Source organism: Propithecus coquereli, unplaced genomic scaffold (genome assembly GCF_000956105.1).
Source record: "Propithecus coquereli isolate 6110/MARCELLA unplaced genomic scaffold, Pcoq_1.0 Scaffold308, whole genome shotgun sequence".
NCBI lineage: Eukaryota > Metazoa > Chordata > Mammalia > Primates > Indriidae > Propithecus > Propithecus coquereli.
In genome coordinates this window covers 151,248-175,697 of record NW_012148708.1, presented here as the reverse complement: position 1 = coordinate 175,697, position 24,450 = coordinate 151,248, and the positions used below count along the sequence as shown (strand labels likewise).

At 38.9% G+C, this 24,450-nt stretch overlaps 1 protein-coding gene across 2 annotated transcripts in view; it reads left to right on the top strand.

The window, feature by feature from the left end:
* The window catches only part of RNMT (RNA (guanine-7-) methyltransferase), a 14,572-nt gene extending 2,075 nt beyond the window's left edge, over window positions 1-12,497 (top strand). Inside the window, exons 3-6 of one of the 2 annotated variants that reach the window (XM_012649979.1) lie at window positions 1,717-1,834; window positions 5,150-5,251; window positions 6,660-6,693; window positions 12,066-12,412. In XM_012649979.1, the coding sequence (XP_012505433.1) occupies window positions 1,717-1,834; window positions 5,150-5,251; window positions 6,660-6,693; window positions 12,066-12,103 (292 nt within the window). In that variant the 3' untranslated portion in view covers window positions 12,104-12,412. Of the gene's footprint in view, window positions 1-1,716; window positions 1,835-5,149; window positions 5,252-6,659; window positions 6,694-12,065 lie in introns of both variants that reach the window. The other variant, XM_012649978.1, reaches the window with a different exon arrangement.
* Window positions 12,498-24,450: the final 11,953 nt, after the last annotated feature.

Here is a 24,450-nt window from a genome sequence, read left to right as displayed (position 1 = left end):
GCAAAAGCAATTCGTAATTTTCAAACTGGTTCTCAGTTCTTTATAAGTATATTGTTTAAGTATAAAACTTGGTTTCATTTCTAATGGCTTATTTTGGAGATTTATGAAAGAAAATTAATTGCCTAGAATAAAAGAGACTTACCTTTGTTCATGCTGTCTTTCCAACAGGGGCTAATTCAGATAACAGAACCCTGCCTTATAGTGCCTCTGAGATACAAATCCCACAGCCCTCCCGTGTTTCCCCTTACTCTGTCCCCTCAACTGTCACCCTGCACACAAGCCCTCCCACTTACCTTTTCAGGATTTTTCCCCCTTTCTTCCTCTCTTCCTTCACATGCTGCCTGAAATCATCTCCAAGCTCCCTCATGTTGCCTACAGAAATATAAACTTGGCAAATGCAGTGAAGGGAAAAAAAAACAAACCTGAGAGTCTAACGGGGAGACCTAATGCAGTTTGAAGATTTAAGGAAGACACCTTTAGAGAAGTGATGTTTAAGTCAGGATCTAAAGGAGGAATAGAGGTGGCCAGTTGAAGACTGGAAGGAAGAATGTCCCGACGGGGACAGTGTGGATGAGAGCCCTCAAGTGGGAAAGCGGGTAGTTCAAGGAATTGAGGGAAAGCCATTGAGACTGGATCTGAGCGAAGCCAAGCCCGAGAGGCTCAAGATGAGGCAGCATCCCTTTATAAATAAGTGCCTTAGAGGCCATGTTCAAGGCTTTTGGCTTGTGTCCTAAGTGCACTGAGCCCAGGGAAGGTGTTAAGGGGGACAGTGACATGACTAGGTATGTGTTTCTGAAAGCTTAATCCAGCCATGGTTGGAAAATTCACAGAGGGAGAGTAAGAATGGAATAGGATACGGGCACAGTGGTTACTGTACTGGTACTGCTGAATGGGGATGCGGATGGAAGCAGGTGGTGGCAAATGCGGAGCTATTTGAAGGGACGTTCTCTAAGTAAGGCAGAGAGGCTTTAGTGGGTGTAGGAGAGGGAGCTGGCAGGAATCATTAGATGGATCTACTGAAATAGGATTGGCAGAGAAAAAATCTAGTGAGGTCCAGCCCTAGATATGGGAAGCTAGAGAATGCCAGTGACACATCCAGGTGAAGATTTCTAATAAGCAGTGGCATCTGTGGGTGTGACAAAAGAGAGAGCTGAGCTGCAGATAATGTCAGCTCTCTTCAGGAGGGGAAATGTAGGCTCTGGGTCAAGCTCAGGACCTTAAAGTTTAGAAGCTGGTAAAAAAGAAAACTGAGAACAAAATAAAACTGCAAAGCAGCAGCCTGAGATGTCGGGCAAAAATTTAACAGTGTGTCTTGCCAGAGAAGCCAAGAGAGGAGAACAAATCTTTCAAGAAAGAAGTTGGCAGCTGTTTTCAGTGCTGGTGTTAATGGAATCAGTAGGAAAGCATGTCCTGTAGGTAGCCCTCTTCCCGGTCTCACAACCCCGGCAGCTTCCTCTCATTTTGCTTCCTGACCTATTCATTAAACTAATAGAGAGCTATCTGCAGCCCCTTGAAATTTAGAATGCATGTTTCTTTCTGGCATGCTTATGAGTATGTTACTCTTAATTCATTTTGCATTACTCTATTGTGAATTTACGAAGGAAGTGGTAGCTTTTTAAGTTAAGTCCAGAAGATGTCACTGTTATGCAAAAGTAAACTGCTGACGAATTACAAACATTTTAGAAGCCTTTTCATTAAGTAATCTTTTTTGGACAGAATGGTGAAGAAGTACAATATGAAACTAGTCTACAAAAAAACATTTCTGGAATTCTATGAAGAAAAGATTAAGAACAATGAAAATAAAATGCTGTTAAAACGAATGCAGGGCCTAGAGGTGAGTATTTAGAAAAGTTACAAAAATTCCAGATCATGGGGAACTCGTTTGGCTTTTTTGAGAACTTTTCAAGGCCATTTAGACACTAAATAGTTATGTACGTTACACAGATTATAACTGCTCTGGATTCTTCAGCAACTAGGACGGAGCTTGATATAGAAACTTTGCATGGTGGGTAGTCAGTAAATACTTGATGAAAGAATAAATACTGCTGTTATCAAATTCTATTTTCTAGATAGAAATAGGATTTAAAATAGGATTTCTCAACCTCAGGACTGTTGACATTTTGGACTAGATAATTCTCTGTTGTGAGATGCTGTTCTGTGCATTGTAGGATATTCAGGAGCATTCCCGGCTTCTACCTACTGGATGCCTGCCAGTAACACCCCTTTACCCCAGTTATGACAGCCAAAAAATGTCTCCAGCCATTGCCAGATATCTCCTGTTGGGCAAAATCGCCCCTAGTTGAAAACCACTGCTTTACAACAGTGCCCTTTGGTTACAACAGTAATTTAGAACCTTCCTGGCTAGTGTCCAAGACAAGCTCGTACCACGCGTAATTTTGTTCTATGGTGACTCTGTAGTGAGGTTCCAATCTTTTAGACTGTTGTTGCTGAGACTTGCTTCACCTCCTGGACTCCTGTGCTTCTCATGCAGCAGTGAAGGTGGTCTGTCTAAGCTTTAAACATTCAGCCATTGATTCCCCATTCACTCATTGATTCACCCATTCACCCTTTTCCTTTTTCTCTTTGTCAAACAGTATTTAACTGGACAAATCTAAATATTTTGTGAGCATTTTTGCTATTGATCAGCAGAATCATATTTGTCAAATGGGCATTAAACTTATTTAGAGAGTTTATTCAATTCAGAATGTTCTTTTAAGTACTTTAAGCATATTCTGTCTTATTTATCCTCATAATTACCCCCATGACATAGGCAAAGCAGTTACTTTTCATGTTTTACGTGAGCAGCCTGAGGCTCAGAGGATAAACGACTTGTCCAGAGTCACGGGGCTACTAACTTGGGTTTTCTTCCGTTTTTACAGGTGGTATTCAAACAAAAGTCTCTTATTGAAGTTGCATCCAAATGCAGCCACCCCCACAATTTTGAGTGGGGGAATCTTCTTTAAACTCTCAATTGTCTTTGAAACCCATAATCAACAAAATGTTACATTCTTTTTAGTATATACAGTGAAGTGAGTTTATAAAGGGCCTTTGGGGAAGGAAGAAGACTGAGGGGAAAGGCAGAGAAGCAGGAGAGAGCAGGGATGTTTGAGGAAATACTAGTCACTTTCCTGTTTCTTTAGCAGTCTTCCTTCTCCCCCTAGTACTGCCCTGGAGGATGTGAGCTTTCATGATGGCTGTTTGGGTACATGGGCAGTGACAGCATGTAATTGGAAAAAGTCCTTTTGTTTCCCTGCTTCTTGACCAAGTCACTCCTGTGGGCCTGTAAAGGACTTGGAGCAGGAAAGGAAATGACCCCATAAGAGTTAAGACATTATTTGGGTGGACAGTTTGTGGTGACATTGAGACCAGACCGGAGGTGGAAAGAGCAGTCAGGGCGCTACTGCTTTAGTTCAGGTCAGAGATTTAAATGGATCTATTTCTTGATATTTGCCATAAAAGGTTTTTTCCTGAAGCATTCATCTTTCAGATGGGCTCAGCACTAGAGAAACTTCTCTGCTTTCATGGAGCACTGAAGCAGGGAAGGAAGAATGAAAGGATGCATGTGGGCCAAGGAACTGTAGTTATAGTCCTGATGCCTATTTTCCTTTTTTTCACCAGTAAACTTATTCTGGCAACAGTTCTGGAAAAGTAACTCCTTTGAGAGGAGACTTACCAGGATATATACATTTTAGAAAGTTTTGAAAAAAAGATCAGTTTTGCAGCTTTATAATCATGTATGGGTTGGTCTTTCGAAATGATCAGTAGAACAGAGAAACTGGAAGTCCAGTGATAGGCACAAAATCAGGCAGAGGAGTCATGATAAATTGAAGAAACAGATTTACAACAGGATAGTTTGGTAGTCATTCAAAATAAAGTTATGGGCCGGGCGCGGTGGCTCACGCCTGTACTCCTAGCACTCTGGGAGGCCGAGACGGGCGGATTGTTTGAGCTCAGGAGTTCAAAACCAGCCTGAGCAAGAGCGAGACCCCGTCTCTACTAAAAATAGAAATTAATTGGACAACTAAAAATATATAGAAAAAATTAGCCGGGCATGGTGGCGCATACCTGTAGTCCCAGCTACTTGGGAGGCTGAGGTAGGAGGATCGCTTGAGCCCAGGAGTTTGAGGTTGCTGTGAGTGAGGATGATGCCACGGCACTCTAGCCCGGGCAACACCGTGAGACTCTGTCTCAAAAAAATAAAATAAATAAAATAAAGTTATGATACTTTGTAATATGGCAAAACTACAACACTTGAAATAGAAATTCAATAAAACTTAGTGATAGTAAATATTCTTTCTTATATCCCTCGCGTTAAGATATAATAAAAAGTAAAGTTGCTGATGCTGACAATGTTGAAGTCCCCAGTAGCCAAATACTTTTTAAACAGCAAATAAATATTAAATAGCTTAATTTCCAATGCCTGAGCTTGCTCTAGGATATTTATAAAGAAAAGGGGAAAAGAAGATATCATGGATCATTTTCTTAAAAGTTTAAGAATTATCATATAAATAATTGCCTTATAAAAAATGCGTAACCTTTGTAGAGTGGATGGTCATTCTATTAAATAAAGTAATTCGAATAAACATTTGGCCAGCATACTTTTAAACCAGCATTTTTTTCTGACCCTTCTTGAGACTCTTAACATGAATTTGGAAACTGCCTATGCTCTGGAGTTTGGATTATATTTTTTTATCTTCTTAAACTCACATTTTTTATCTTAAACAGGGTTCTCTGTTGACTTAACATTTTCATTTGTATTATTTCTAATTGTTTGTGCTTTTCATGGCTACTAAATTGCCATGACTTTAATATTTACTTCTTTCGATGATACCCTCTTTTTAGGCTTTCTGTTGTAACAGAAAAAGCAGTTAAGAAGATGCAGGTATTTGCTGTTGAATGGTCCTTGTGATTAAATTCTATAGTCTGCTCCAGCTATAAATATCCTAAGATTGTGATAAAAGTTGACTATAATTACTGCTTTAAGAGAGGATCCTGCCCCCTCTTTTTTTCCATATTTGAAAAGTATGTGTAATTTGTATTCCTAAAGTAATAGTTAGGGATTATTCCCCTAATTATTTTATTTCAGTGATTCAGTGTGCTTAATTCTCAATTATAAAATCTTAACTAGGACTTCAATTTGCTTCCCCAGCCATATCCTGCAAATGAGAATTCTAAACTTGCCTCTGAGAAGGCGGATGACTATGAACATGCAGCAGAGTACATGAAGAAAAGTCAAGTAAGGTTACCTTTGGTGAGTTTTCAGTTTTGAAAGTATTTTATAGAAATGAAAAAAAAAAGCATACATTATATGGGGATTTAGGAGATTATTTCACTTCTTATAATACTTGGTCTCACTGACTTACAAATCAGATGTACAATAATAGTCTGTTTTCCCTAAGTTAGGATGACTTGTTATGACTACTGGCTTACAGCATTCCATAGATAGAATGCAGGAGTCCATGATTTAAATGGAAAAAAATTACATCTTTATTTTTCTAACTTCTGTGTGAAAGCCTGCCTTTGGGTATTAGCTGTAGCTGTAACTTTGTCATCAGTAGAAATTACAGATATTTTCATAGCATATTTCTTCTAACATCTTAGAATATTATATATCACTTTTTGACACTAATTACTAGAACTGCCATTAGATCCGTTTGTTAATGGAATGTGCAAAGCAGCACATACTTTTTTCATATTTTGATAGCTACTTAAATATAATTTATTTTCTTAGTATATACTTTATATTGTGACTCCTTTGGAAAAATACAAAAATCTTAGTTCTTCCTCCAGTACTATTTGATACTTCAAAATTGGCTTTTTTGTATAAGAAAGACACCTGCATCCGAATGTTTATAGCAGCACAATTCACAATTGCAAAGATGTGGAAACAACCCAAGTGTCCATCAATACATGAGTGGATTAATAAAATGTGGTATATGTATACCATGGAGTACTCTTCAGCTTTAAGAAACAATGGTGATATAGCACCTCTTGTATACTCCTGGATAGAGCTGGAATGCATTCTACTAAGTGAGGTATCCCAAGAATGGAAAGACAAGCACCACATGTACTCACCATCAAATTGGTATTAACTGATCAACACATAAATGCACATATAAGAATAACATCTATTGGATGTTGGGCAGGGGGGAGGGGGGATGAGGGAGGAGGGGACGGGTATTTGCATACACAAAGAGTGCAATGTGCACCACCCAAAGGATGGACATATTTGAAACTCGGACTTGGGGCGGGGGGGGCAAGGGCAACATACATAACCTAAACATCTGTACCCTCATAATATGCTGAAATTAAAAAAAAAAAAAAATTTGGCTTTTTTATTCATTTTCCAAGTTAAAAATATAGATACTTTTTCCAGTTGCGCGCATGCACACACACCTTCTTCATTCACATTCACCCTTTGGTTGAGAATCTGTAGAGAATTTGGCAGGGGGGCAAAAGCGGTGAGAAGATGGCCTTGAAAGTGAATCTCATTGATTTCTTTTATGTGCTCAGATCACAGTACTATTAACAGTGAATTGTATGTATATTTACAGTGAAGTTAGGGTCTTCTGGCCACCTCTGTCCGTTATTGAAAAATAACCATATGTTTACTTCCATACTGAATCTACAATTTTCTTTCTTTTTCTCTTTAATTTTAGGGAACCTTAAGTAAATCAGAATGGGAAGCTACAAGTGAGTATATCATTAGTGTAGGTTAACTGACAGTTCAAAAGATCCTGTTTCAAAGTTATTAAAAACTGAAAACCTTAGAGTTTTTCTGGCACATTTTAGATAGTGTGTGTTGTTTACACACACACAAATGTACGTATATCCATGCATATGGCTAATCCCCCTTTCTTGCGCAACTATGTATACTGTATGCAGGATGGTGCTCAGCATAAACTTTTAGGAGCGCATATATACATTTTCTTGCCTGTTCGTACTTAATAGCCATCTCTATTTGATGTCTTCAGATTTCTGTTGGAATTTTTGGCATATAAAACACTTCATGTATTTTATTTGATTCTGGTTACTCAGATGTTGACAGTGAAGGCATAATACTAGAACATTTAGTGAAGCAGCAACAAGCAGGATATGTTAGAGGTGTATATGATTGGGAACAAGTAACTTGGCTAAGGTCACAGAGCTAACTGTGGTTAGCTGACCTAAATGATCCATCTTCTTAACAATGGCCTTGTGGAAGCTCTTGTGAAGGGACAATTTCATAAGATCTGCTGAATTGGATAGAGAGGAAAAGGAAAGATGACAAATAGGGCCAATATTTTGAACCTGTCTCTGAATATTAAAAGCATTAATAGAAAGTGATTGGAGAATGTATTACAGACATGATCTTCCTTGACTGGGGATGTGAGCACAAACTGTATGTATTTTACTACTTTTTCCCAGCAGTGGAGACTGGCCACCTATCCTAGTTATCCTACCAGTCCCAAAGTATGGTGTAAATTGTGGTCAAGGTCATGATGGTGGTACTGGCTGTAGCTTAGAACCTCATTTTTATATTAAGCATGGACTTAAACATTCATAATATACAAGTAAAGAATTAGGTAACACATGAAGCATTAGATGGCCCCAGACAGTTGAGGAGGAGACAGGTTGGACCTGTGAAAAGTGGTAGAAGAGCAGTAGCCAGATTGCAGCCGGGGTCTAGCATTCCAAGATCAGGTGGCTCTTGGATAAATTACACCGTTCTAAGCTGGAGGGCTTTGTGGGCTGGGGAGTGTCTTGCCTGGCATCAGAAGTCTAATAAGTCTAGGAAAGTTATGTTGTAGACTTCTACTGGTCTGATCATTAAGGTCTTATCACCATAGCCTGCTCCTCCTCTAGAATATGCTTTAAATGAGAAAGGAAAGTAGAAAATTGCCACCGATTTGCTTTTGGAAGGGAAGTGGTTCAAGATTTGTTCCTTTAAATCCCAATTGAAATGCCTGCAGAGAAGGCATTTTATATAATGAGTGGGACTTTCAGAAGTTTTGAGTTAGAAAGAGAAAGTTACTAATGGTGAATTCAAAATCAGACTCCAGCATCTTAGTGGTTTTAAATGGCCCTAAATGAGGACAGGAAAGGACTGAAGGGTGTGGGTGTGTGAGGGGTGGGATTTGGCAGGGTTGAACTGCAGAAAGGTCTCTTGAAGTGGGGGACAAGGTAAGTGATGCTGTCCAGTTGTGAGTGTGTTGGCATGCTGTGAGCGCTGTGGACTGCTGTGCTTCCTTATCTGCTGGCAGGAGCTGCAGGGTTAATCACCCTGCCTATTTTCTGTCCATCTGCACTGTACCGCTAGACACACTGCATTTCACCTGAAAGAAATCAAAAACTAGTAATTACAGAGCAGGAGAGTAGCATGGCCACGGTAGTATTTTGGAAAAACTAGTGTGGTATCCTGCGCAGGTTAAGCTGGAAGGGCAAGAAGCTATAGTCCGGGGAGACTATGACGCAGTATGCCTCCAGTCATCTGCCCTCTGTTCAAAGTCAGCTCAAGGAGCACGGTCTCCAACTTACCTGGCCTTTATCTTGACTCACTGTCGACTATTCTAGTGCATGCCTTGAACATCCTTGTGGTGTTTTCAGGATTTGTCACCTTTTGAGGTATTTTCTTACCATAGAATCTGTTGGTATCTTACTAGAAGATATACAGGCATACCTTGGAGATATTGTGGGTTTGGTTCCCAGACCGCTGCAATAAAGCAAACACCATAATGAAGTGTGTTACATGAATTTTTTTCATTTCCCGGTACATATAAAATTTATGTTTATACTGTAGTCTAAGTGTGTAACAGCGTTATGTCTGAATAAACAATGTACATTCCTTAATTAAAAAATGCTTTATTGCTAAAAAATGCCAGCGATCATCTGAACCTTCAGCGAGTCCTGATGTTTTTGCTGGTGGAGGGTCTTTCCTCGGTATTGATGGTTGCTGACTAATCGGTGGCGGTTGCTGAAGGTTGAGATGGCTGTGGCGATTTCTTTTTTTATTCTGTGAGACAGAGTCTCACTCTGGTTGCCCCTGCTAGAATGCAGTGGCGTCATCACAGCTCACAGCAACCTCAAACTCCTGGGCTCAAGTGATTCTTCTGCTTCAGCCTCCCGAGTAGCTGGGACTACGGGTGTGCACCACGCCTGTAGAGATTTTTTAAATTTTTTGTAAAGTTGGGGTCTTGCTGTGTCAGGGTCTCACTGTTGCTCAGGTTGGTCTTGAACTCCTGGCCTCAAGCAATCCTCCTGCCTCAGCCTCCCAGAGTGCTAGGATTATAGGAGTGAGCCACCACGCCCTGCCCAATTTTTTAAAATAAGTTTGCTGCATTGATTGACTCTTCCTTTCATGAAAGATTTCTCTGTCACATACCATGCTGTTTGATAGCATTTTACCCACAGTAGAACTTCCTTCAGAATTGGAGTCAACCCTCTCAAACCCTGCTGCTGCTTTTATCACCTAAGTTCAATATTCTAAATCCTTTGCTGTCATTTCAACAAAGTTCACAGCATGTTCACCAGGAATAGATTTCATCTCAAGAAACCACTTTCTTTGCTCATCATAAAAAGCAACTTTCCATCCATGCAGGTTTCATCATGAGATCGCAGCATTTCAGTCACATCTGCAGACTCCACTTCTAGTTCTAGTTCTCTTGCCCTTTCTGCCACATCTGCAGTCACTTCCTCCACTGAAGTCTGGAACCCCTCAAAGTCATTCATGAGAACCAGAATCAGATTCTTCCAAACTCGTTATTGTTGATACTTTGTCCTCCTCCCATAAATCACAAATGTTCTTAATGGCATCTAGAATGATGATTTCTTTACATCCGGTTTTCAGTTGATTTTGCCCAGATTCATCAGAGGAATCACTATCTATGACAACTATAGCCTTACAAAATATATTTCTTAAATAATGAAACTTGAAAGTGGAAATTACTCCTTGATCTCCAAGCTGCAGAATGGATGTTGTGTTAGCATTCCTGAAAACAAAATTAATCTCCTTGTACATCTCCATCAGAGCTCTTGGGTCACCAGGTGCAATTGTCAATGTGCAGTAATATTTGGAAAGGTATCTTTTTCTGAGCAGTAGGTTTCAACAGTGGGCTTTAAAATATTCAGTAAACCATGATGGAAACAGATGTGCTGTCTTCTAGGCTTTGTTGGTCCATTTCTAGAGCACAGGTAGAGTATCATTCCTAAGGGCCTAGGATTTTCAGAATGGTAAATGAGCACTGGCTTTGACTTCAGGTCACCAGCTGCATTATAGTCCCTAATAGGAGAGTCAGCCTCTCCTTTGAAGCTTTGAAGCCAGGTGTTGACTTCTCCTCTCTAGCTAGGAAAGTTCTAGATGGCATCTTCTTCCAATAGAAGGCTGTTTTGTCTACAGTAAAAATCTGTTGTTTAGTGTAGCACTTCCTTCAATTTTCTTAGTTAGATTTTCTGGGTAATTTGCCTGCAGCTTCGATGTCCGCACTTCCTTGCTTCACCTTGCTGTATTTTATGTTATAGAGACAGCTTCTTTCCTTAAATGCGTGAAGCAGTCTCTGCTGGCTTCTGGCTTTCCTTCTGCAGCTTTCTCGCTTCTCTCATCCTTCATAGAGTTGAAGAGAGTTATAGTCTTGCTTTGGATTAGGCTTTGGTTTAAGGGAATGTTGTGGCTGGTTTGATCTTCTATCTGGACCACGGAAATTTTCTCCATATCAACAATAAGGTGATTTTGCTTTCCTATCATATGTATGTTCACTGAAGTAGCACTTGTAATTTCCTTCAAGAACTTCTCCTTTGCATTTACTACTTTTCTAACTGTTCGGTGCAAGAGACCTAGTTTTTGGCCTGTCTGGGCTTTCTACGTGCCTTCCTCACTAAGCTTAATCATTTCTAGCTTTTGATTTAAAGTGAGAGATTTGCTACTCTTCCTTTCACTTGAACACTTAGAGACCATCATAGGGTTATTAATTGGCCTAATATCAATATTGTTGTTTCTCAGGGAATAGGGAGGTGTGAGGAGAGAGAGACAGGGAATGGCTGATTGGTGGAACAGTCAGAACATACACAACAGCTATCGATTAAATTTGCGGTCTTAAGTGGGCATGGTTCGTGGCACCCCAAAACAATTACAATAGTAATGTCGAAGATCACTGATCACAGATCACCATAAGAGACACAATAATAATAAAAAAGTTAGAAATATTGTAAGAATTACCAAAGCGTGTTACAGAGACAAAGAGAGCACATGCTGTTGGAAAAAATGGCGCTAACAGATTTGTTTGACGCAGGGTTGCCACAAACCTTCAATTTGTAAAAAACATATTATTTGCAAAGCACAATAAAGCAAGGTATGCCTTTAGTAGGTTTGAATTTCAGTGAGTCAGAATAGGAAATCCTAAATTCATTTAGCTGTCTTTGAGTCACAGCAGGAAATCTTATTTAAGGGAGAGTACTCTTGGGACCAGATACATGCAGAAATATTACTGTTGGGGCCAGATAAATGATATCTCACGGTATTAATGGCTTCTGGCTTGCTGTCTCTTTACCAGGCCCTACAACACAACAGTTGGATGAATTTTAGTATGTCATGTTACATATGTTCCTTATATTTCTTACTAGTTTTATGTTCTATATGTTCCTTATTTTTTCTGAATAGAAAACTGAGAGTACCACTGCCAGTAGTATTCATTGTAGCGTGATAATTCTACCTACCTACCTACCTCACTGCAGATAAAAAGATTTGAGTCATAGGACAGTTTTAGTTTTTTTTTTTTAATAACTTTTAATTTTTCTTACCTCCAACTGTTTTTAGAGGTTTTTTAGGACTGTTGAATTGGTTTTCCCATGGCTGTGCTGTCATTGAGTATTACTGTAGGTAGATATTTTTTTCAAGTAAACATAGATCATCCCATATCTGCCTAAAAATGACTCAAACAGTAAAGTAACTCTTAGAATTAGTGGGATTTTTTCTCTTCAAATGCTACCTGAGAGCCAAAGAATTTTCACTAAATTATGAACAGGATTGAGATTGTTGGTCGTTTACCCTGCTGATACGGGAAACTAAACTCTTTTATTTATTTCCTTTTTAGGTATTTACTTGGTTTTTGCCTTTGAGAAGCAGCAATGAGCATGTAGGCAGTAGTGCAAAGGAACTGTGCTCTGTCCTGCACAGATTTGAACAATCCATCTCAGATACATTTGACAGCTTTGTTTGCTTATTTTAATTCTAAAGTGCAGGATGCTGCCAGAAACTTCAGAGTATAAATTCAACATTTGCTGTCTGTGACAGATGAACTTTTGTGTGTGTATATAAGAACGAGTTGGGATCTTTGTCTTTAAAATCTATTTTTAAGTAATGTTCTAAGAATTCCATTTGCCTCTAATCTGTTAGCTCTTAAAAATTATAATATGACTTGTAAAAGCAACTGAACTCCTTTCCACAGTGCTCTGATGTGTTCAATGTGTGTTTACAGTTTTAAATTTATTGCGGTTGTAGGATTGGTCAGAGCATTTCCATCATGTGCTCATTTCTGTAGTTTTTTGTTATATAGTGTTTTTTAAGATTAAATGTGTTGCATTCTGTACAATTGAATGTAAGTGTGTATGTATTACTAAAGTTATAAGTTTAAAACTCAATTTAGATGGTCATAAAGGTTACTTACCTAGAATTTTAGTGATTTATTGCATTTCGAAATAAATAACTACCTTATTTGCTAATATGCTGCAATCTAGAACGCACTAGAACATTTTATATGGCAGCAAAGAATTATTTTGGAATTTTGGGACTTGCTTTTAAGAATTTCCTACCATAGCAATTTTTCCAGTTATCAATATTGAAATTAGACACATTTACCTTTCTTCATTGAAGAATGATGCCATGGTTATTTTTCTCAAAATTTAGCGAAAATCCCTCCCACGTAAACCTGTTGCACATTTTTTTCAAATTTATACATGGTTGGAACTGCAGTGGGAGTTTAGGACTGTAAAGAAAGCAAATAGATTTCAGATTAGTTCTCACTGACTAATGCTGTGTACCCACTTAAGCCCCAAAATAAGCAATACCTGTTCCTCTGCTACAACATCAGTACTTTGCACAGTAGGTGCCATTGTCTAATCACTGTTCAGAATTTTTATTTGCCATTTCAGAACTATTATAATTGCCATTAAAACTATCAATTGTGTAATATTCTTCCAAAACTTATGCCTATGTGAACTATTGTCTTTACTAAACTTGCCAGTTTTTAGATGTTGTAAAAAACTTAAAGAGCAAGGCAGAGCAATTGCATATTCTTTTAAAGATGATGTATTTAAAGCATGGTTTACAATAACATTACTTTCTATAGTTACTCCTAGTACTTGTTTTAAAAACATAGTCTCTTAATTAGTTTATATCTGTTGATTGTTCATGGTGTAGGAGCAGTAGGCTTTTTAGCAAGAAAACGGGTTTCCTCATTTCTGTTCCTTTTGCAATCTGTCAATCTCCAAACTGTTACCAATTTATAAAAATTAAGTCTTTTTTTTGCCTTAGTAATGGTTTACCTTAAGTCATTTGGGAAATAAATAATAGTACATCTGACTCTGGTGGTTGCCATTAGCTAGGAAAGGCTGGGTAATGGTGCTGGGGAGGTGGAGAAGGGGAGCTCTTTGACATATTTGGGTTCATTTTAGTTCTAGGGAAGGGCCTTCTGGCCCTTCAAGTGTTTTGATAGTTTGGTAGGTACAGAAAGCTTCATCATTATTTCCTATTGTTGTTCTCATTTAATGGTCTTAGTTAACAGGTAATAATAATGCTTGTATTTGTAGCCTCTTTCAGCCCTTTCCACTCCATGGGTAATTTTGGGAAGAGAAGAATCTCCCAAAGGGTGGAGTAGCTGGTGGTAATACCAAGCAGAGAGAACAGAAAGGTGGAGTTCCTCGGGCCTTTAGGGAGTAGAAAGGAACAGAGAGAGCTAGACTGGATCTGCACAGGGGCTCTGGGAACTGAGCCAGCTGTTGTAGGTGTGGGAGAGGCTCATGTGGAGCCAACAGGGCACTGAGCTCAGGCAGCCACCCTCTTCCTTCAGCTCTGCCTGCCTGTTGCCTTATCAGTTCTTCCTTGCCGCAATTATCTGGACAGTGACTCAAGAAGAGTCAGGAAAAGGACTGCAAAAGGTGGCCCCTGCCCACTGTCTCCCATCCCCAAGGTGAAGGCTGGTAGTTTTCTCCCCCTACGCACTCCACATTCTGACTGTTTGGTCTTCCGTTTAAGACTGTGGTAACTGTTACTTGAGGGGCATGGCTTTCCACTGGGAGGCCAGGAAGAGCGCCTGTTATACCAAGCTCAGTGGAGTAGGTGGTTCCTAGGAGTGGCCACAGGGCATTCCCAATGCTGCCATGCAGATTTATCATCCAAGAATGAATTAGAAATGAAGATCAAATCAGCCATTTGTGGGAATGACAGAACTAGAGATTGGGATGATTGGTCTAGGAACACGACTGGATTTTGGTATAACCAGGAATGCTAACATTGAATTCATTGGGCCTAGAGTATAATCAAGGAATGGCACTAGTGACCGCAGTGTTCAGGAAGAGAAGAGGGCCGTATGCTGCTATATCTGAGGGGCTAACCTGCAGAGAGAGCCACAAGCCTGCCAAGAGTAACTTGGGCACCACACTGTCAGGCAGGGCTCTCCTGCACCTCCAGTGCCCACCAAGCGCTCTGAGTGTGGTGTGACTCCCCAAAGAAGTTTGCCTGCAGTGAGAAGAGTTACTGGGTAGAGACCCTCACTTACGTTAATGCATCAATGGAAAGACTGAAAGGTACAGTGGGTTTCGTAGCCTGCTTCCTCCACCTACACTTGGGAGTTGAGGAAATAGGATTGCTGTCCGACTTCGCGTGTTAATACTGGATCAGAGCAGAAGCGTCCAAAGTGGGACAGGCTTTGAGGCAGAGTGTGATGTTGGTCAACAGCAGAAAAGCAGAAAAAGCATTGTTAGCCATGAAATGTCCAGGTTTCCAGACCCACTAGCTCTTTAGGAATTTATTCTTCAGCCTCACATGGCTTATTGCCATTAAGTTATTTTGATACGTATTCAAATATCCTGATGAAGATTGGGCTTCTTATGTAGGTCTGCCTACAGGGTGAGAATACCAGTGTGAATATTCTAGCTACTGAACATTGTTTTCTCAGGCTTTGTATGTTGGGGTTATCTCGAGCCAGTCACTGCAGAGGTCTCTAGGTTTGTAGAGGCCAGATCCAGGGACCAAGGCCCAGTAATAGAAGTTGTACCAAAATACCTGTGATATTTAGTGGTCTGTTGGTCAAATAGGAGGTACAGGTATATGTTACAACCTCCCTAGTTGCTGCTATATCAAGTACTGCACACCCAATAAGAAGTTTTTAATTTTGTGCCCTCTGACAGAACAACATTCCTGATTCTTTGAAGGCAACCAATGCAATGACTGCTACACTTACTTTATTATATATTTAACATTTATTAAGCTCCTACCTTAATCACTTTTCTAAATGTTTTGCACGTGGTTAACTCATTTTGATCCTTATAACAACTCTGTGAGGTAAGCACCATTATCCCCATTTAATGATGAGGAAACCGAGGCCTAGAGAGGCTTTAGACGTGCTCAGGACAGGGCCAGGATTTTAACACACTACCCCAAGTTGGGCTTGCCCCCCAATGGCATGTTCTGTATTTCCAAGGGTGTCAGGCCCAGATGGCTCCTTGCCTACCCACTACCTGCAACTTGAGATGTTAACTATTAGAGCTCTACGTTTTGATTCAAAACTTTGATACTTAAATGTTTGCTGAGAGGAGCACTTATTCCTGAGTAAGAGGTTTTGTTGAGAGAGGGCAGAGAAAGCAGGAGAGACTTGGTTTTCATAGTTTGGTGGACCTGCAGCAAATCTAGTTTAGTCTGCAAGGGGGAGTGGTTCTCTTCCTACTCTCACCATTTGGAAGTGGCAGTTAGGAGTGTGATAGTGTGGGCAAGGGGAGAGGCCGAGAGAGAAACATTTCTTCAGTCCAAGTATCCAGAGGCAAATTGTTTTGTTTAACATTTTATTTAAGTGTAACATCTATACAAACAGTGTCAGTTATTTTTCCCAACTGGGACACCTGCATACAATCAGCACCTCATAAGCTCCTATCAGCTTCCCTTTCAGTTACTACCTCTCCCAAGGGTAACCACTATCCTGAGTTCTAAGAGCACAGAGAAGTTCTGTCTGGGTTTGGATATTACATGAATGGAATTAAACATTATGCGTTTTTTGTACCTGGCTCCTTTTTCTCAATATTATGTTTGTGAGACTTTCGTTGCATGTATTTGTACATGTTTCTTCCTTTCCATGGTTGTATAGTATTCCATCGTGTGAATAAACCACATACTATTTATCCAACAGACGTTTGGTTCATTTCCCATTTGGGAACTGTTAGTACTGCTCCATATATTCTAGTACATCAGTTTGGGTGTACATAGGTACATATTTCTGTTTAGGATTGGGCTATAGTTTGGATGTTTGTCCCCTCCAAATCTTACATTGAAATTTGATCCCCAGTGTTGGTGGTGGGGCCTAATGGGAGGTGTTAGGGTCATGGGGGTAGATCCCTTATGAATAGGTTAATGCCCTCCAGAAGTGAGGGAGGGGATAGGTGCCTTCTTGCTGGCTTAGTTCCTGTGAGATCTGGTTAAAAAGAACCTGGTGCTGTCCCTGCTACCTCCCCCCTCCCCACTGCTTCCTCTCTTGCCGTGTGACCTCTGCACGTGCCGGCTCCCCTTCCGCTTCCACCATAAGTGGAAGCAGCCTGAGGTCCTCACCGGAAGCCAAGCTGTGAGTCAGATAAACCTCTTCTTATAAATCACCCAAGGCTTCAGGTATCCTATAGCAACTCTAAATGGACTAAGAATGGAATTGCAAAGTTGTAGTACATCATGTTCAGCTTTAATGAATACTGCCAAACACCTTTCCAAAGTCCACTTGTCCCACTTCCTCACCAAACTTGGTGATGTCCTCTTTTCCATTTTATTCTGGTGGGTATGTAGTGGGCATGTAGTGGTATCCTGTGGCCTTAGTTTTCACTTCACCACTGTTAACGAGATTGAGCACTTTTCCTGTGCTTATTGGCCTTTGATTTTGTCCTTGTGTGAAACAGCTATTGAAGTTCTTGCCCATTTTTCAAGGAGTTGACTTGTCTTTTTTATACTGACATGTTAGTTTTTAAAAATAGGCCGGGTGCGGTTTCTCACGCCCATAATCCTAGCAATCTGGGAGGCCAAGGCAGGAGGATCACTTGAGGTCAGGAGTTTGAGACCATGCTGATTAAAAGCGAGACCTCATCTCTGTTAAAAACACAAAAATTAACTGGACCTGGTGGCTCACGCATTTAGTCCCAGCTACTCGGGAGGTTGAGGCGGGAGGATCTCTTGAGCCCAGGTGTTTGTGGTTACAGTGAGCTACGATGACGCCACTGCACTGTAGCCTGGGTGACAGAGCAAGACTTTGTCTCAAAAAAAACCAAAAAATGTTATACACACATATACACATTATCTTTCTATTCTGGATACAAGTCCTTTGTTGAATGTACTGTGAGATATATTAGATGAAAAAAGCTCTTAATGTAGTGCAATTTACTGATGTTCTCCTTTATAGTGAGCATATTTTGCTTAAGCATTGTTTATCTACTCCAAGGTCATGAAAATGTATGTTTTCTTCCAACAAATTTTTTCTCTTTCACATTTAAGACTGAAATCTTACTGAATTGATTTTTGTTAATAACAGGAGGTAAAGTTTAAGGTAAAAGTTTTTCCTGATGGATTTCCAGCTATCCCAGCACCATTTATTGAGAAGAACCATCTCTTCCTCGCTATACCAGTTTTAGCTTTGTCAGGTGATCATATATGTATGAATCTGTTTTTTGAGTCTATTCTGTTCACTGATCAGCTTGTTTATTCTTGCACCAGTACCTAAATATATAATGGATCTTGATATTGGATTTAAGGCCTTCTTCATATCTGTTCCTTTTCTTGGCTATTCTTGGCTGTTTGCCTTTCCTTATGAACTTCAGAGTCAGCTTGTAGACAGGGCAGGCAGTCTTGGTACATTCCTCCATCCCAACACACACACCCGTTATTAACCTGCCTCTGCAATTTTTGCCAAACAAACAAGAGTAATTTATTCCTCTTCTCTCCCTAAATGTGACCACTTAATTGAGACTTTCCTAAGGAGCTTCCTATCAACACATTAATGAGCAAGACTCAAGCAGCCTCTTAAGACACAGATCTGTACATACATAGGAAATTTAGCCACACTTTCCCTTCACCAACCATGGCTTCTCAAATTTAGAGGTAGATTTCCCACTGCCCTTATCAGCATACAGTATGTCCTTTTTTATCCTTTGTTAAGTTAGCTTTGTAAATGCAAATACTTGTTGAGTGATTAATAAAGAGCGAATGGCCACTCAGCATAAAGGTTAGGCGTCAATAAGCCTGCAGAAAGAACTGCAGAGCAAAAAGAATTATAGAGCAGAAATAGCACAGTGTGACTTGTAACTCATTTTTCCCTTCAAAGAACTTTTCATCTTATTAATAACTATTTTTTTTCAACAATGGCAATCCACACAAGGAAATTGAAGGGAATTTTTAAGGGGGCCTTTCCAAGATTTTTTTTTGTATGTATAGTGCATAAATGAGTAAGAAAATGAAGTTACCACTATATCCAAATATATCGCTTTTCTCATAAAAGCAAATGCATCACTTTTGATCACCTGTTAAATCTTTCTACTAGTCTTTCCAATGATCATACAAAGTGGTATTACATTATTATTATGTTCATGACGTTGATGAGAAAACCAAAGTTAAGAGAAGTTAAGTTGCCCAACCTCAAGGAATGAGTGTTGACGCTGAGCTTGCATCCCGACCTGTCAGACTCCAAACCCGAAATTCCTAACCTGACTGTATTGAGTGTTTTGACTGTGTATCTACTGTCATCTGAACTCTAAGAAACCTTTAAAAATCATATAATCTTGTACCTTTACTAGGGAGCATTTGGAAATGAAACAAACCATCAACTAGATGAAAATGAAGTCAAAAAACACCAGGCATTGAGGTCTCAGTGAACTATTCACAATTGATCAAAGAGGCATTCCCAAGAATTATTTTTATTTACATTGGGCCTTCATCCTGGGATTTCACAGTGCATGGCAAGTAATTCATTTTGCACTATATCGGCAGAATCCTATAAAGAAGTTTTTCCAGATTTTTCCTTTTTATTAAACAGAAATATCATTTACCCTTGAACAACACAGGTTTGGACTGTGCGGGTCCACTTATAGGCGTATATTTTTCAACCAAATGGGGATTGAAAATACGATATTTGAGAGATGCAAGACCTGCCTATATAGAGAGCTGAGTTTTCCTATACTTGGTGCCACAGAGCCAACAGCAAGACTTGAGTTTTTGAGGATCTTCACATACTTGAGTCCTTGAACCAGTCCTCCATGAATACTGAGGAATGACTGTATGTAGTCTTTCAAATTCCTCATATGATTTTTAATAAATATTTTATATATGATAGAATATAATTTTGTTAAAAATTTATTTTAGATCAACATATTAAAATCTTCTAAAGTTCATTTACAATATCTTTAATATGCAGATGGTTTTTTTTAGTTTTTTTCTTCTTTACTAAGTGGAACAACTTTATTTCAAGTTATGAAAATATTAGCATAATTTATTGTATATATTTCAAAATTATTTGCTTCGGGTAGCAAGTATATATTAAAATACTTTTAAAATTAATGGCATACCTGCAGAATTAATAGTTCCAAATCCGTTCACACGTATTCTAAAAAACATACAAGCTAACAAGAAGAATAAATGAAAACCACCCATAGCCCACACATACAGCTTAACTAGGAGACAGAATGCCGTAAACTACAATTTCTGTGAAGTAGTTGGGGGTGGGGATAGTAGATAGAAACAGCTCCAGAGCCCACAGCAGAGCAAAGTTTCAGACTGCAGAAAAGAGAGGGCAGGAATAAAACCAGCATGAGAAGTTGAGAGTGCCACCCTGAGTAGAGGAATACTGGAAACAATGAATTATACTTCTGGCTCATGAAAATAGCTATTATCTGGCAAGCCCAGCAAGTGGGCCAGAATACAGAATGGTCACTGGTAATTTTAGATAGTGACAATGCTATGAAAAAAACAATCACAATGATGTGATAAAAAAGACTTAGTAGAGGTAGAATATAAAGTAGGTTAGATTGTCAAAGATTTCAGGAGGTAACATTTGAGCTCAGACCAGAATGATAATGTGAGGGAAGAATGTCCCGATCTAATAGAACAGCAAATGTAAAAGCTTAAGACAAGAACAAGACTGTAATTTCAGAAGACAAGAGCAGCTTGTTAATCGAGCAAAGTGATGAGTGTTGCATAATGAATGCATAGAGATGGGCAGAGATCAGGTGATGTAAGGCCCTACAGATGGTGAAAGAAACCAGGATATTATTCTAAAGTCAGTGGAAAGCCACAAGTGGATCATAGTATATGATGTTATCTATTTTATATTTTTAAAAGATACACTAATCAGCAAGGATATAAAAGACTTGAACACCTCTATTAACCAATTTATTTTAAATGACAACTATAAAACACTTCGCCCAACAACAAAAAGTACATTTTTTAGGTGAACATGAAATATTCTCCAGGATAGGCCATATGATAGGCCCTAGAAGAAATGTCAATAAATGTAAAAGGATTAAATCATACAAGTAATTTTTCTACCACAACAGAATAAAATTATAAATTAACAAAAGAAGGAAATTTGGGAAATCCACAAATATTTGGAAATTAAACAATAAACTTTTGAATAAGTCATGGGTCAAAAAAGAAATCACAAAGAAAATCAGAAAATATTTTGAGCTGCATAAAAAAATGTATGGGATGAGGAGGAGAGGCAAGAAGGCTGAACTGCACAACACAGCAGCAACAGACTAAACCAAGAAGAAGAAAGAATCCCAGAGCTTGAAGACAAAGTTCTTGAGCTAACCCAGTCATTTAAAGAGGCAGAGGAGAGAACGAAAAAGGCAGAGCAATCACTTAGACATGGGACTATGTGAAGCAAACTAACATACAAATTATAGGCATCCTTGGGGGAGAAGAAAAAAAGAGCTAAAAGCACGGAAAATCTATCCAAGGGAATTATTGAGGAAAACTTCCCTGGTATTGCCAGAGATTCAGACATCCAGTTATGATCTGGGAAGATTCATAGCAAACAGAATATCTCTAAGACCTATAGTAAGCAACCTGGCAAAAATCAAAATGAAGGAGAAAATTTTATAAGCAACTAGATGTAAGAAACAACTGACCTACAAAGGAAAACCCAGCAGGCTAACAGCAGACTTCTCAGGGGAAACCTTATAAGCCAGAAGGGATTGGGGCCCCATCTTCAATCTTCTTAAACAGAACAACTGCCAGTCTAGAATCTTGTATCCTGCAAAACTAAGTTTCACATTTGATGGAAAAATCAATTCTTTTCCAGACAAGCAAACACTGAGTGAGGGAATTTGTCACAATCAGACCTGCCCTGCAGGAAATACTCAGAACTGCATTGTATGTGAATCAGCACAATAGATAGCCACCGGTGTAAAATCACCCACAAAACCTAAAGCTCACAACTCTTATGAAACAATAGCACAAGAGAGAAAACAAAGCAACAAGATACAACCCAATGTCATGAACAGAACAGCATCCCACATATCAATTATCTTAATGGTTTATTTAAAAAAATTTTTTTTTTTAATTTTTACTTTTGAGAAACGGTCTCGCTCTGTTGTCTGGGCTAGAGTGCCATGGCATCAGCCTAGCTCACAGCAACCTCCAATTCCTGGGCTCAAGTGATCCTCCTGTCTCAGTCTCCTGAGTAGCGGGGACTACAGGCGTGCACTACCACAACCGGCTAATTTTTTCTATTTGTAATAGAGACGGGGCCTCACTCTTGCTCAGGCTGGTCTTGAACTCCTGACCTCAAACGAGCCTCCTGCCTCGGCCTCCCAGAGTGCTAGGATTACAGGCATAGGCCACTGCACCCAGCCAATGTTAACAGTTTAAATGCACTCAAAAGACATAGGCTGGCTGAATGGATGAAAATACACAACCCAAATATCTGCTGCCTCCAGGAAAAACATATAAACCACAGGGATGCACACAGACTCAATGAGAAAGGATGGAAAAAAATATTCCACAGAAATGGAAACAAAAAGTGAGAAAGTGTAGCCACTTTCATATCAGATAATATTGACTTTAAACCAACATAAATAAAGAAACACAAAGATGGTCATTCTATAATGGTAAAGAGAGCAATTCAAGAAAAAGAAATAACAATACTAACTATATATGCACCTAACACAGCAGCTCCCAGATACATAAAGTAAACTTTACTAGAGCTAAACAAAGAAATAAATAGCAGCATCATAATTGCCAGGAACTTCAACACCCCACTGTCAGAGCTGGACAAATCATCAAAGCAGAAAATAAATAAATAAACACAACCTAAACCAGACTCTAAATCAAATGGACCTAACAGACATTTACAGAACATTCTACCCAAATCCTACTGAATACACATTCTTCTCAGCAGGACATGGGACATTCTCCAAGATTGATCATATCTTAGACCACAAAACAGGCCTCAACAAATTCAAAAAATAAAAATCATACCATGTATCTTCTTGGACCACAGTGGAATACAACTAGAAATCAATCAAAAGAGAAAACAATCAAACCTACACAAAGTCATGGAAAGTAACCTGCTGCTGAACAATTATTGAGTCAAGAATAAAATTAAGATGGAAATCAAAGGATTCTTTGAACTGAAAGACAAAGGGGACACAAGCTATCAAAATCTATGGGACTTAGCAAAAGCATTCCTCAAGGGAACATTCATAGCCTTAAATGCCTATATTGAAAAGACAGAAAGATCACAAATTAACAACCTAATGTAACATCTCAAGGAACTAGAAAAGAAGGAGCATACCAAACCCAAAACCAGTAGAAGGAAAGAAATAACAAAGGTCAGAGTAGAACTAAATGAAATGGAAAAAAAAAAAAAAAAAAAGACAAAGGATCAATAAAAAAGTTGGTTCTTTGAAAAGATAAAGAAAATTGATAGACTTTTTGCTAGATTAACCAGGAATAGGAGAGAAAGGACCCAAATAAGCTTAATCAGAAATGAAAAGTGGACATTACAACTGATACCATACCAACTGATACCATTACAACTGATCCCATCATCCATAGATACTATGAAAATCACTACACACATAAACTAGAAAATGTAGCAGAAATGGGCAAATTCCTGGAAATACACAACCTCCTAAGACTCAATCAGGAAGAAACAGAACTCTTCAATTGACCAATAATGAGCAGTCAGATTGAAACAGTTAAAAAAAAAACAAAACATCTTCCAACAATGAAAAAATCCCTGGAACAGATGGATTCACAGCCAAATTCTACCAGACCTACTAAGAAAAGCTGGTACCCATGCTACAGAAATTATGAGTATAGATGCAAAAATCCTCAATAGAATACTAGCAAACTGAATTCAGGAGCACATCAAAAGAATAATCCACCATGACCAAGTGGGCTTCATCCCATGGATTCATGGATGGTTCAACATACATAAATCAATAAATGTGATTCACCACATAAACAGAAGCAAAAACAAAGGCCGTATGATCATCTCAATAGATGCAGAAAAAGCATCCACTAAAATTCAGTACTGGTTCATTATAAAAACTGTAAAGAAACTAGACATAGAAGGAACATTTCTCAAAATTATAAAAGTCATATACAACAAACCCAAAGCCAACATCATGCTGAATGAGGGAAAGTTCAAAACATTCCCCCTAAGAATTGGAACAAGACAAGGTTACCCCCTGTCACAACTCCTATTCAAGACAGTGCTGGAAGTCCTAGCCAGAGCAATCAGGCAAAAAAAAGAAATAAAGGGTATCCAAATAAGGAAAGAGGAAGTCAAAGTATTGCTCTTTACTGATGACATGATCTTATACCTAGAAAACCCGAAAGACTCCACCAATGGACTCCTGGAACTGATAAATAAATTCAGCAAAGTCTTAGGATAAAAATCAATGTACATGAATCAGTAGTATCTCTATATATGAATAACAGTCAAGCTGAGAGTCAAATCCAAGACTCAATACTATTCAGAATAGTTAAAAAGAAAATAAAATACCTAGGAATATACTTAAGGTGAAAGATCTCTACAAGGAGAACTATGAAACACTGAGGAAATATATCATGCTCATAGATTGTTAGAATCAACCTTGTTAAAATATCCGTACTACCCAAAGTGATTTACAGATTCGTTGCAATCCCTATCAAAATACCAATGTCATACTTCACAGATCTAGAAAAAATAATTCTATGCTTTATTTGGAACCAGAAAAGAGTCCAAATAGCCA